The sequence below is a fragment of the Oryzias latipes genome, chromosome 23, assembly GCF_053564925.1.
Source record: "Oryzias latipes strain Hd-rR chromosome 23, Olatipes_Hd-rR_3.1".
Lineage (NCBI taxonomy): Eukaryota > Metazoa > Chordata > Actinopteri > Beloniformes > Adrianichthyidae > Oryzias > Oryzias latipes.
The window spans coordinates 18,473,957-18,488,659 of record NC_136259.1 but is presented as its reverse complement, the minus strand read 5'-3'; the positions used below and the strand labels follow the sequence as shown (position 1 = coordinate 18,488,659).

The window sequence follows — 14,703 nt, the reverse complement described above, 5'->3', positions numbered from 1 at the left end:
ACTGGATGACTGCAGAAATTTTGAACGTTGCTAAATGTTTGGCAGGGAAGAGTTAAAGGTGATGCAGCTAGAGAGTGCTGGAAAGCACAGGCATCTGGCTGGTTACTATGGGGAAGTGTTTACAGCAGCAACAGAGCATGTGCACAAAGTGGCTTAACAAAAAAGGAAATGAGGTGAATGTAAAGGCACATTCATGCACCAATGTATTTTACCCTAAAAATAAACAATAATGTGGTCCTTCGCTGCATTGCAGTTCACCCTTTTTTCAGTGCAACTTTCCTTTTTACTTTTTATTGTTTTTCCAGTGCAGTGTTCTGCATCCTGATTGACCTTGTCAACTGTGTCTTCTGTACAGAATGGGTTCACGTCTACATGAATCTTCAATCACTAACAAATGATTGCTTTTATTCTATAATACTGAACTTAATTTTCTTCATTTCTGTCTGAGAAACGTGTATAAAGTGTGTAGTGAGAGGACTTTTACACCTGTAAAATATCTGTATTTCTACTATGCAGATTTCAGAACGTAACCCCACTATAAATGAGGGATTAACTGACACAAAAATCTGGACAAAAATACAAAAACTTTACATGAAGTCAATCGTTATTTAAAAAACTGGAGCAGCACATGATGGTATAAGTAATGGAAAATTGTTTTCAAACTGCAAGACGGTGACTTCTATTGATTTTAATAACTAAACAATGTACTAAAGAAATCGCCAACACAAACAAAAAGCACATTTATCAAGTCATTGTTTTTTTTATTTTTTTCCCCCCGGAAAAAAAGTGAAAATATTTTAAAACCATGACATTTAAATGGATGGAACACAGAACTATGACTATAAACCTTTGCTAATCTGAGAAACGATGAATATACTCTACACTTTAGAGACTCCATGTTATACATAAACTAATCCAGTGTTTTTCAACCAGTGTGCCACAGCAAACTAGTGTGCCGTGGGAGATGGCCAGGTGTTCCGTGGGAAATTGTTCATTTTCACTGATCTGAAAAACTTACCATCGCCACGTTATCAGCTCGGTGTTCATCCAAACAGGCCCTGATAAAACACTGAGTTTTTCGTATATGAAACATCATAAAATGCTTTTTTCTTTAGTTTATTTGATTTTTTTTTATAGAATTAGCCGATAACTGAAAAGTCTTGCCTCTTAAACTCTCCACCAATCATTCTTGGAGGTTTAAGCAATAGGTCACTAGTCTGACCAATCAGACGTGGTAAATGTCCTCACTTCCTGGTGCTGACACGACTCAGAGTTTCTGAATTCTAGCATAAATAGCAGCTCAAGATCATGTTTAGCGCTGTTACTTCCCACGGGGTCTGTTGTCAGACCATGTAAAAGGTGCATAAATTAATAAAACTTAAAGATGTGAGTCTGTCCAGCTTCAGCGCCACTGTTAGCACTACATCTCCCATGATGCATCGGGTTAAAGTGACAGCTACTCTTACTGAGCTGCTGTAAACTGTCATGAGGTACAACAAACAGAAACATGGAAAAGACTCATTCCATTTCAGCCGTAAAGCACTTTTGAAAAGTTGAAGTCAAGTTTAGATAAAAGTAAAAAAATACAGGATTATGGTTAAGTGGCCAGAGACACATTGAAACTAAATTGAAAAGACTGTATTTCATAATTTTTTTTTTTTTTGTTAAAGTAACATTTTTTATTAAGACAAAAGAAAAACATTAATGAACATGAATAGAATGTTGGTCTTTTTTGTTTTAATTTATCAAGGATGTTATCATCATATAATTGTTTAGAAATTGCAGTTGCTTTGGCATAAACACAAAAAAATTCAATAAATGAATCTATTAAGAAAAAATATATTATTGTTTTTTTTTTGGGGGGGGGGGTTGTGACGTTACATGAAATTGCATTGTAATAGACTGGAGGGAAAACAACTAACTGGGTAAACTTTCAATTAATTTAGTTGTAAATTATTATCGACAACTATCACAAATTTTAGAAAAAAACTGATGGAACTTCAGGCTTTTTGTGCCTCAGGTATTAGAATAAAATGCATGAGAGATTGTGGAGAGACTGTTCATCAATACAGACTACAGAGTTTCTCTTTTGCTACATTTTTGTTTGTTGGTGTGCTTCGGGATTTTCGGCTCAAAAGAGGTTCAAAAACACTGAACTAACCATATGACTGCTGAAAATGTTCAGAAACTGAAGCAGCAGGAGCAGAAAAGAACCCAAGCTGCAGGTCTTGATGGATGAACAGGCAAAAGGCCAGATTCCATCTTAAAGCCTCTAAAAGCCCTGTGAGTACGCCTCATCAAGCTAGTCAGCACTCTGTTTCTGCTCATTCTCATTGGAGCAGTTTGCCTCCACCAGAGGCATTATGTCTCAAAGTCTAAAAGGTGAGAGCTTTTACGTACTTTAGATATGAAAAAAAATCAAAGGCACGTGTTAATTAGATTTTAAAAATACACGTGAAAGTACACAGCGTTTGGTTAGATAACACCGTTTTCTATCTGAGAGGCCAAAACAACTCCAAGTCCCTGCCAAACAATATTTATTTTAGCCTGGTCTATTTTACATGAAAAGTAACTATAGCAACAACACAAAAGCATTTGTGTTTAATGTAATCAGAGGTGTCAGTGAGAGGGGGTGGGGAAATAATCGAAGCATTTATAGCTTTTTTTTTTTGCAATAATTAATGAAATAATGATCTTACTTTGACGAATTGCGACTCACAGCAAAACATTATAGGAAGTCGATTTTCACAGAATCATGTATGGCTGTGTCATCAATGAAGGGTTTTTAGATGGAAATTTTAAACCCTTTTTCTTTGCATGAGAAGTTCAGCTGTGATTAACTGAGCCAGTCACACAAGGCGTTCGACCTTTTCTCAAGCCGTCACATTCTTATCTTCCTCAACAGCCCATTAGCATAGCATGCATAGCAGCAGACACCTTTAGCACAGCCAAAGCCAAGCAGATGAATTCCTGCTGCAAAGATAATAAAAAGAACTTGATGTTCATTCAGCACGCATGCAGCCATGTTTAGCACCTTGCAGGCAGCCAAGCAAGAACAAGGCATGCAGTCCGATGTCCACAGTACCCTCCAAGCTTGTCTCTCCAATTGATTTAAATCACCAAGATGCACTAGAGCCAAATTACAATGCACCAAACTCCTCCTCCTCCTCTTCTTCTTTATAGAGCAGATATATAAAGCAGGCTGTCAAGAATGCCCCGACCAGCTACAGTGAGACCAAACACACAAACACAGACGCACAATGTAACGCAGAAACAGATTAGTTTGGTACACCAGATGGTTTATGCCAGTAGGTGATTTTCCTGAAGCAAATCACGGCTAATCTAAAATGTTTACACATAAAGAAGGAACACAGACATGATTAAAGACATCATATTTGTTTGGAAAAAAAAAACACATTAAATGCAAAACAAGTACTGTAAACATTTATCGTTTGTCATATTACAAGAATACTCTTTAAAAATAAAAAAAAAACAGACTTTAGAAAGCTCAAAGTATTTTAGGAGCTGCATGACTGATTTTCTCATCTTTTTCACATAATTATGTCAGTTAAATTATGGCCTTATCTCTTTGTCAGGTCTCTGACTATCTATTAAAACATAACAGACCACCAAGTGACCGCTCAAGTGTTTAGAGTTCAACATTTTCTTAGAGACACCCAGAGCAAAAAGTTGTTCCTTCAGTTAATTTCACACAGCTTCAGTAGAAAAGGGGTTATTCTTTATGATACGACACAAAAGAGCACGCATCACTGATCTCTGGGAGGCTTCAAACTGCTTCATACTGAGACTAAGTAATTAAAATGACTCAATACATTCATTCTACGGAGCGCAGTGTGAGATGAAATAAAAAGCTCTTTGGAGGTTGTTGACCTGCAGTCGTGCATTCTCTGTAACCAGGATTAAAACCCTGACCAACTGGCTTTGTTAGTTTTTATTCAAAAACACTTCTGCTCTTTCTAAGCAGCATGAAGTTGGAAAAACTGAGCCTGAATAAAAGAAAAAATGTCCCTTTTCCTACAAACACCAACTACAGATTTTGTTCTGCTCACCTGAAGACAAGCCACTCCGATCCCCACAGCACCAATGACTAACAAGTGGTCTGCTAGAAACTGTTCCAGCTTAGTAATGCAACCACCCTGCAGGAAAAACGAGACAAATCAATGACATTGAAACAGATACACAAAAATGTTATATTTTTTTACCATTACTGGTAAAAAAAAAAAAAACTTTTGGTGGCTGGCCATGGTCAGAACGGGACAGAGGATGGACATTAGCCTAGGCTACAGTCCTGCATGTTTACAGTGGCTCACTATTTTTAGAGCATTCCACACTGTTCTTTGTATGCATTGTCCCTTAAATAAATAAAAACAAATACAAATACAAATACTGCACAGCTAAAACTACAAAAATAAAGCAAAAAAGAAACAAACAGGACAACGTCAAAATCCATGTCAATATGCCGGTTAATTATGCAGGGCATTATTATAAAACATCCATCCATTCATTTTCTGACCCTTTAGGGTCCCGGGTGCCAATCCCAGCCTCTCTGGATCCTTTAGTTCATCACAGGGCCACACAGAGACAGACAACAACACACTCTCACATTCACACCTAAGAGACTATTTTTGATTCACCAGTTAATCTATGAACAATGTTTTTGGACTGTGGAGGGACGCCACACATGCACGAGGAGAACATGCTAACTCCATGCAGAAAGGTCCCAGCCGGGATTCAAACCTGGGTCTACTTGCTGAGAGGTGAGAGTGCTGAACACTACACCACTGTGCAGCTCTTATCAAGCCAACAAATCTTAATACAACAATACTGAATAGTTTGGGATAGTCTGTTTCTTTTGCAATACATAAGAAATTAAGTACAAATTTGGTTGGAATTTGGCACTTTACAAATAAGCTGAACTGAGTTTAACTAAAAATATATAGTAAAAAAAAAAAGGTTTGCTCACAATTCAACATGTATGAATACGCAAGAGAGAGCTTTAACATCAAATTTGGCAAAAATGCAAAAAGAGAGAGAAATAAAATGAAAAGAAAACAGATGCAAGTTATTTTTAGCTTTAAAATGTAGTTGTAAATATTTTCTACCAAGATACCCCACCTGTTGAGTGGAAAAACACTGCTTTATTATTTTCTAAGAGGCTGCAGAGTAATTGCAATTAAATAAAAGTTCAAAAACACAAATATTTTATTTCAGCCACGTTTTAGCCAACTTTTAAGTTTAGAACTCAAAGATTTCTCTCATTTACAAAAAATGTAGATATTATGAAATCCGTTTTAGATACTGTGCTATAAGCTTACCTTTAAAAAAAAGCTCTGCACTGCATGAATGAGCATTACAAAAATCCTTATTTAAATATCTCATCTGGAATTTACCACAGAAAACTGTCTGCTGAAAGTTATTTGCTCTTATGATCTACTCATTGGTCGGTGCTAGCTGTGCATCATTAATTCGTCCGTATAATGACGGCCTTCCGCTTTATCTTAGCCACCACAACCACCGTTCCTCATTTCCCCTAACCTGTTGGAGCACTTACCTCCACCTTGTAGATGTTGGAGGGGTGGTCTCTCTTGCCACACGCATGGGTAATAGTCTTACAGCAGCTATCAGGGACCACTCTTTGCTCTGCCGCGATTGATGAGATGTACACGCTGTGCGCCCAATCCTGGGAGTTGTTGCTGCCACAGCATTTAAACTGGATGAAGAGAACTCAGAGTTAGGCATGTCTTCCTCTGCATTTTACTTCCAAGGAGCCAGTCTGTCTCCAAGAACTTTTAAGATAGTGCTGGGCAACAGTTCCAGCATACCAAGTTGTGGAAACCCCATTAATGTTAAGAGAACTTTTTCATCTAGACGCACCTTTGCATTAACAAAACATTAGATCTAATGGTTTTAATAATATATAACATACATCTTGTTGTAGTCTGTCTACAGCTGCTGTGATGGCCTCCTTCCCAGGCTGAGCATAATTCTCTGACATGGTTTGGTTCAGATGCTGCTTTAGCTCTTCACTCAGCTTAAACAGACAAAAGAAAAGCATCTTCAGCATAGATCCAATATAAAATACATTTCATGTTTATTACCTACAAACACAATTATTTATTTTGAATTAAAAATATCGTGGTACAGAAGTTCAGCTAAACTTTGAGGTTTTGTACATACATTTTGTCATGATGCCCAATTTTCAACAAACTCTGCCTACCTCGTGAGCAGTTTCACTCAAATCAATTTAAGTCCATCATTCCAACACTACAGTTTTCTTTCTACGGTTTAGAAGTGAGAAACTGCCTTCTTAAAGGCTACCCAACAGAATAGTGTTTCAGGGATTTTTAACATGTTCTTGTTGCATTTTTCTCATGATGGAGGACATCTATATAGAAAATTAAGCACAGAATTGCATTTCTGAGTATTTCTTTATTTAAATAGTTGTGAATCAGAATGTATTTGTGATTTAGAAAGCATGCTGGGAAGGCCACAAGCTCGCTGCTCCGCTCCATTCCGATGCGTCCACTTGGCGACGAATAGATGCATGCACGTCTTTGTTTTCCTCATCTGAATTCTAAACTGGATAGCTGGATAGCACCAATATTGCTCACCATTTTTGTTGCACCTGTAATGGTAGGTTGGGTCTGCACAATAAATCGCAAATTTATGTATGCAGGAGCTGTGCAATATGCATATCGCAAAAGATGGTGAAAATTACAATTAATCGTTACCTTAAATGTGCTAAAACAATTGTATGGCAGCTTGAAGTATTTAAATGACTCAAATAAATCCCATTCATGCATCTGACCAATCAGGTGGAGCCCCTTACGTTGTTGACCAATCGGATGGAGCTCTTGTTTGTTAGATGCTCGGCTCCTAAGTAGACGGGGGTCATTTGGAGTATAATTTAAGTCATGGTGACTATTATTTAAATTAAACTGTTGCAGTGAAAAGGAAATTATGTTTTGAGTTGTTTTGCTATTTTTTGTTCTATCGCGAGTTACATGGTCATTGCAAAATTGATCACTAATATTGCATATCGTGAGTTTTCCTCATATTGTGCAGTGAGGGGCTGTAAGCTAGTGAGAGTAGAGCTGTTACGGTGTGGGATTTTTGATCACCACGGTGATGAAGCAGCAATAATCGCGGTGTCGCGTTTTTTTCTCTCCAATCTTTGCTTTATTGTTTTGTTCCCACAACACAGACAAGTCAGCCCGCTTACAGGCTGGAGCTAAAAGGGAATCATCAGCATTCATCACTTACCCTCTGATAGTACACATACGCCAGAACTCCAGCCACCAGTTCAATCAAGAAGATAACCAAAAGGAAGAAGAAATACTGTACAGGAAATAAGAAAACAGAGGGTGAAGTTCAATGCATTGCGCCTCGGCTTGAATTAATCAAGACATCTTTGCCTCGCAATTGTCAGCGCAGTTGTCGCCTTAACTAAGTCGTTGCTAACTCAAGCTGCTCAAAGTTGTGACAGCTCAATACAAACTACTATCAACTGTCATCCTGCTGCATCTGTCGCTTCCAACACAGATGGCAATACCGCACAAGACGGAGACAGTCATAAAGGAAGCCGACAGGCTGCGCGGAAGGATCCCCGCCTGTATGTTTTAATGATCACTGCATGTGGCTTAAAACTGTGTCACTGTCTGTCATAACAGACTTTAAGAAGTCGAATTGGCAAGAACTCTACTAACGAAACTGAAACCTCAGAGTTTGGCATTCCTCAGGGAAACCAGAATCTGACTTTGGATAATTACATCAACTCCAAACTTACAAGATAAAATCTGGAAAAGAAAGCTAAACAATAACCTTTAATACCAACCAAAGCTAAAAAGCATATTTAACATGTGCAGCAAACAGACTGACAACAAGAACTCCAGCTTTTTTATCCAAAAACCACAAATCTTTCTTTAATGAAACGGTTCAACGCACTTCTCGAGTACAGTCAAAGGCACCAAACACAAACACACAACTAATTAGATCCTGCTGTCACACAGTGAGAGAAAACAATGTGTGACTAAAACACAAAGCAAAACCTGCAGAACACAAATAACATGATGACAGGCCGTCAGGAGCAAACAGCTGCAGGGAAACCATGTTGGAGACATCAAGGCCTCTCGCACATGAGCCTGCTTTCCATTAATTCAATCAGGAACTGAATGCATCAGGTCTAAAACATTTTGTAGCAGCAGCTAAATGAAATATATCAAAGCAAATAATAACTATGCTTCTACAGCACAACACCGCCACATATAAAACTGCGTTGGACTACTTTTAGTTTTAAGATTTTTAGATTTCTTCCATGTTAAAAAAACTACTTTCAGTCTAGATAAATGCATTTTTTAATACAATTTAATATCCTAGCATTGTAACAGTGATAGGAATGTGGTGAGATGCGTTCCCCCTTCCCCGGGGGCCAAAGCCATACTGAACAAACTGATTCCTAACATTGTCATCTTGGAATATGCGGAGTGCTTGAAAGAAAAAAATATATATACAGCTGAATCAGACTGTTTGCAAGAAGATGCTCCATTCCGTCCTATAGATTAATAAATGTGTGCGTTTTTGTTGTGCAATGTATAAATGTCAGACATGAACATATTTAGACACACATAATTGTGTGATGAATGATCGGCATGAAACGTCAGAGGATTGTGGGACTTTTAAGAGCTCATCGTACATATAGGATCAATACTCAGGACATGAATTGAACTCATTTGAAATTAAAGTAAAAAAAAAAAAAAAAGTAAAGTTTTAAACTGCAACAAATAAAGCGATGTTAATTTTTCTTTACTAAACTTGATTAATTTACTCCAAGCAACTGGTAAGTAAACTCTACTCCTGATTCCAGTGCCCCCATAGATGCCCTTTGCTCTCATCTATTGCCTCATCCATCAATATTGATAGGCAGAACTATAAATGGTTGTGCGGCAGCTAGTGTTCATATCCTGCCTGCTTTTCCTCCTTTTGGGTCCTGCCTCTGCAAAATAATGAGGACAGCAAGGGTTCCCGTCAGAGTCATTTTTCAGCCGCGCGTGACAAACCGTAAAAGAGAGTTGGCACAGATGAGATCTGGGTTATGCTGCTGCATTTGTGTAAAGAACAGCCCACTGGCAGCAAAATGTGGAGTACGAGTCATTCATGTTTCTTCTGGTTCTACACGTGTTACCTCAACATGTCTCATTGGCATGCTAAATAACATGTAGACCAACAAAATAATGTCACCTGAATTCTATGCAGAAGTTTTCTAACATCCTGAAAGAAAGATAACCATGGGGTCAAATCACAATCAGCCTAAAGTGTGTAAATTGAGAACTGAAAGCAAAGAGTGAGAAAAGAGAAGAAAAAACAACTTTAAAGTACAAAACAGCAACTCTTACTAATAAAAATTTTTATTTGGTACAAGTTCTTGCTGTTTGTTTTATTATTATTCAAGGTTAAAAAAAATGATTTTCAATATTTTCATAGGTTTCGATTATTTTTTATTTACAATTTTATTTTTCAATTTACAATTTTATTCTTTATATTTACAATGCTATTTTTGACATTTATATTTCTTTTAATTTTATATGTTTATTTTAAGTTTACAACCTGCACTCAAATTTTCTTTTTTCTTTCTTGCTTTTTTTAAATTCACAATGACTAGTTTGAAATCTACAATCTGGTGTTTCATTCATTTTAAGCTGATCCTGATTTGACATCACAGATAACCAAAGATTTCAGTGTTTTGGTGTCAAACCCCTTCTTTTTAGAGTTTGAACTAGAGAGTGGGGCTTTCCCTTTTTGGCGTCTCACCACAGACAAACATCTTCTGCGCTCCCGGATGACGGCACAGCAACCCAAAAAGCCAGTAACCACCACCAGACTTCCAGCCAGGATGAGGATATATGCAGAGACGGCGAAGGTGCTGGAAGCCAGCAGACTTAAGTAGTCGCTCTTCTCCACCAGTGTCCAGACTCCTACACCCAAAACAGCAGCTCCACCCATCTGGAAGGCCAGAGAAAGCATAGGGAAATGGAGGAGGAATGAAAATGCTTTAAAACACAACCAAAGACAAAAAAATATTCTGTCTTATTAAACCCTCACTTGAGAGAGTTGCCAGCCTTTTGACGTTTATTTATTTTTGTGTGAGTGATAAAGTATAAAAAGGAGAAGGTGCTTATTAAAAAATGGAAGAAGAATAGAGAAATGTGTCAGAGTTTTTGTTGTTTTTTTCCCAAAAAAAGACAAACATGTATGGTAAAGACTAAAGAGACAAAACAGTTTCACAAACTTACAACTAGAAAAAGTAAACAGTCGACAGAGATGAGGTCAGATAGGAAAGAGAGGAGAAACCATATAAAGTGGCATAAACAACAATCACTGAAGCACAGCAACTTCAGAAGGCAGAAGGCCTACTTCCCTCCAGCAATCCTGAATGACCCAGAGCGACATTGAAATATTTTCCTCCAATCTCATGGGTTTAACAGGAAAACAACTAGGAAATGCTTTCAGAAGTTGTTTTGTTTTGTCGTTTTCATCCTCCCACCCCTCTGAACAAAGATTCTCTTTCACACAGCAGCACAGGCCAAAACCTTGGAGACCCCGGTGGGGAGGAGTGCTGTTTTGAAAGATCATTCTGATCTCTCAACTATGTTTAGAGTTTCATTTAATGTTTAGGCATGCTGGATTGAACTAGAAAAGCACCACATACCTTTGAAACACTACAAAAGTTGGGGTTTCAACTTTCAAATAACTCCTCAAAAAGGAGCATCATCAGGCAGACAATTGAAAACTAGAAAAAAAGTCATTCTATTTTATTTATTCAAGTCCTCGAATACAAACAATATTTTTTTTAAATTATGTTTTTAGTTGTGCATCTATAAAATATTTGCTAACAAGTGTTTTTTAACCTGCACTTTTGATTTTGTAAATAACGATCTATATTATTTTACAGACTTTGTGTATGTCAGCAATGTATTAAGTATGTGTCAGATATGTTTTTGTTCTCCATTTCATACTGAAAGACATTGCTTCAACATCTTGTCTGTGTCTGACCAGAACTGGAAATGCGTCAGATCAGCAGATGACTAATTGTAAATCAAATTGTGTTATGAAATTGTAAATGTATTAAATCATTTCAATAATTCAGATAGAAAAAAAAATTTGAAATTATTTAATCCCAATAAAAGGTTATTCAATTCTAGAAGAGTTTACATTTAACTAGTAAATTATAAGCAACAAAATTGGAATTTTTAGCAGTAAAATTATCATTTCCAGCATGAAAAGCAAACAGATGTGTCTTTTTACCTCCAAAAAACTCATAAACATGACAGTTTATTTCATGAATCAATGTTCCCGCTTGTGAGTGAATATTGGCTTGAATAAATTATTCATAAACACAGCCCTACTGAACTGAAGTAAACATTCAGTAGCCTTGGTTTTAAAGGTATTTAGAAGCACTTACCCAAAAGAGAAAGTTAAAAATAAAAAGCAGATATTTGAGGCACACGGTCTGCCAGTCCCCCTGCTCATCTTTGTGAAGGGCCGACATCTTCCTTCCTTCAGCTCAGCTCTGAAAGTGCAGATTTGTTTCATTTAGTGCATTCATTCATTGTTTTATGTTGGTTTCCTTCTGTTCAGTGTTACTCATTTCCTACTCTGGGAACAAACAACAAGAATTTGTGTCAGAAAGTTTCCTGCTCCCAGCCCTCCAGAAAAACCCAGATTTATGTTTCTCTTAGTCCTCCTCATGAAAGTCAAGTTTATTTTATTCAAATCCCCATTTTGATGCTTTTTCCTGTGTATTAGTCATGGAAAAAAAACACATTTACAAACAATGAAGAGGGTATTTATTTAGTTTTAATAAAAAGAGAAAATACAATAAAAAACAAGGGGTTCTTCTTAAGGAAAAATGGCACTTCAGTGTTCAGCAGAGATAGATAGATTGTATCTGTACGGATCAATTTGATCAAATAAAACTCCAATGTTAGTCTTTAAAGTCCCATTCCAACCCTCTTTTGAGGTAGGGCTGCACGATAAGTGGAAAACTTGCAATATGCGATATTTGTGATCAATATTGCGATGACGATATATAACTTGCGGTATATGAACAAATAGCAAAACAACCAAAAACCATAATTTCCGTTTCACTGAAACAGCTTAATTTAAATAACAGTTAACCCAAGTCTATATTGGAGGCGAACATCTAACATAAAAAGCCTCCATCCGATTGGTCAAATGCCTAAATGGATTTATTTGATTCGTTAAATACTTCAAGCTGCCATAAGGTTGTTGTAGCACATTTAAGATAACCATTTATTGCGATTTTTGCCGTCTTTTCCGGTATATACGTTGCAGAGCTTGATGCCGCAATTACGATAAATTTGCGAAATATTGTGCAGGCCTAGAGTAAATACAAATGAACTTTTTATAAACCTCGAAGTCATTAATTTGGTGTGTGTTTGTTATCCTGTAAATAAGAAGCCACTTAGTGAAAAGCATTTCCAGTGGAGCCATAAAGCTGATCTATAGAGTGGCTCCTCAGTGGACAACACCACAAGAAATACTGCAAGTTCAGCTGAACTCATCTAAAAATGTGTGTGAGCAAACACACTGGCTCAATAAACACATTTAAGTGGGCTTCCCACAAATGAAATGCAGAAAAGAGCTGGATGGCTTATCAGAGAGCTTAAGGTGTCCATAAAAAACTGGAGGGAAACTGACCAAAACCATAAATCCACAAGAAATGAATTAATGATCAGTAAAATATTCAAAGGTTCATTTATCTTTAATGATCAAGTTTTCTTTTTTGTTTTGTTTTTTCTTTCGCTTTTAAATCTATTTGGAATTGCTTTTGAACTCAATCTTGGATTTACCTTTCCTAACATGAACAACTGCCAATCATGACATCATAAGAGACACATTAAAAGATAATAAAATAAAGTGCAAAAATTCAATTTATTAACTTATTCTCAGAACCTTTCCAAACTAACTGACAGATCACTAATTGTGAGTAGCGGAAACTAATGCTTAAATGTTTTTTTTCTTTTTAAATCACTTTTAAAACAAAGTTTCAAATCCTATTTATTAGACTGTTTTTGATCCTGGCATCTCTCCTTAGATCGCCAGTCCTGCAGACCTGATGGAAATTTCAACAACCACTTTAATGGAGTGGATAGGTCAACATCAGGTCAGATCTCAGCAGTTCAGCTGAACCTGACGGACAGTTGACCCTTTTTTGTAGACAAGAAACTGTGCGTTATGGACACAATGGACAGATGGTTTGAGAGGAGTTGGAGAAGCCAAAGTGTGGAGAAACCTTTTCTCAACAAAGGCGGTGATGGTGAAGGGTGTATGGGGTGTAGTGAGTCATTTCCTGGGATCGTATTTACACCCACAATAAACCACTAATAAATAGTAAGTGCCCCCGCCTTGGAGCCACACCTAATCAATCTAGTTAACTTTTTTGACACACAAGGCTTCAAGTAATCAAAATATAATTAAACCGAATCCTTCATCAGCTGTAACAACTTAAGGTCTCTTCTCATCGTTCCATCCATCCATCCTCCGTAATCAGGAAAAAAACTTTTAGAAACACGATTTTCATCGGAGTGGCTCTTTAAGCTATGTATCTGAATGAAATCTACTGATGTGCATGTTTGTGTGTGCGTGTGTGTGTGTGTGTGTGTGCGCGCGCGCAAATAGGGGCACGCTTTCTGGCGTATTTAACTTTCCTGTGACGACACTGTCCCCATCTGAGAGAACCACCTGTAACCGCTTTTATCGACCACACATCGCATTACACGACCAAAAAGAAAATAAACTTCACCTTTGAAGCTCCATACATCACATTTAAAACCATAACAGCAAGGGGATAGAAAACAATTAGCGTTAGGCCTTACAGTGCGTGTGTAGACAGCTAAGGAGGACACCATAGATAGGTAGTAGCACCAGACCGGTGTCCTGCCTCCCACCTTAAATATTTCCGACTTTGCCCATTTTCTGTGTCCTTTGGTGTCATAAATTAAAGGCATACATATACACTTGGTGACATTTTAAATCCATTTCCCCGTAGGAACGTGAGCATAAAGCCGAGCATCCCGAAAAACGAATCACCTGCGTTTACTTTGCTCGCGCGCGGTTAAGTTTTCCCGGCTATCTAAAAGTTAACTCGACAAAAAAAACTGCGTAGTTCGTCAAAATATCCGGGAAAGCTCTTGTAACTCACCAGAGCGAAGTTTCTTACGAACAACAAGCCGCTTTTAAAGGAAATTTCCCTAGGGAAACAGCGAACACCACTGCAGTGGCAGCCGTTTCGTCCAGCCGAGCTGCTGCTGCCTTCAGGGTGTCCAGCAGTCTGCGGCGGTGGTGCTTTCAGGGACAGCTCGTCTTTTTTATGTTGAGCACCGATCATGCCAATCCAGCGTACATTTAATCAAACTATTTTCACATAGTAAATAGATATTTTAAACCAATCTATAAAACTGATAAAATAGTAAAGATTTTAACCACCTATTTTCTATTTGATCATAACATTAAAACATAATAATGTCAGTAATATCCATTGAGCTGTTCTTATAGTATTGATTTAAACGGACTTTAATTATTATTTCTTTGTCTTAACATCGAAGTACGATCATAAAAGACTGGCATGAATTTTTAGCCATTTGAGGCAATCTTTGTAGTTGG

At 37.4% G+C, this 14,703-nt stretch overlaps 1 protein-coding gene across 6 annotated transcripts in view; it reads right to left on the bottom strand.

The window, feature by feature from the left end:
- Positions 1-14,381, bottom strand: part of tspan11 (tetraspanin 11) — an 87,581-nt gene extending 73,200 nt beyond the window's left edge. For 2 of the 6 annotated variants that reach the window (XM_020714381.3, XM_004083051.5), the window contains exons 1-7: positions 14,243-14,381; positions 11,480-11,587; positions 9,829-10,020; positions 7,285-7,359; positions 5,948-6,052; positions 5,573-5,731; positions 4,071-4,157 (exon numbers count right to left, since the gene is read on the bottom strand). In XM_020714381.3, the coding sequence (XP_020570040.1) occupies positions 4,071-4,157; positions 5,573-5,731; positions 5,948-6,052; positions 7,285-7,359; positions 9,829-10,020; positions 11,480-11,566 (705 nt within the window). In that variant the 5' untranslated portion in view covers positions 11,567-11,587; positions 14,243-14,381. Of the gene's footprint in view, positions 1-3,085; positions 3,225-3,285; positions 3,343-4,070; positions 4,158-5,572; positions 5,732-5,947; positions 6,053-7,284; positions 7,360-9,828; positions 10,021-11,479; positions 11,588-14,242 lie in introns of those variants that run through there. The other 4 variants (XR_002293146.3, XM_078941712.1, XR_002293147.3 and 1 more) reach the window with 4 other exon arrangements.
- Positions 14,382-14,703: the final 322 nt, after the last annotated feature.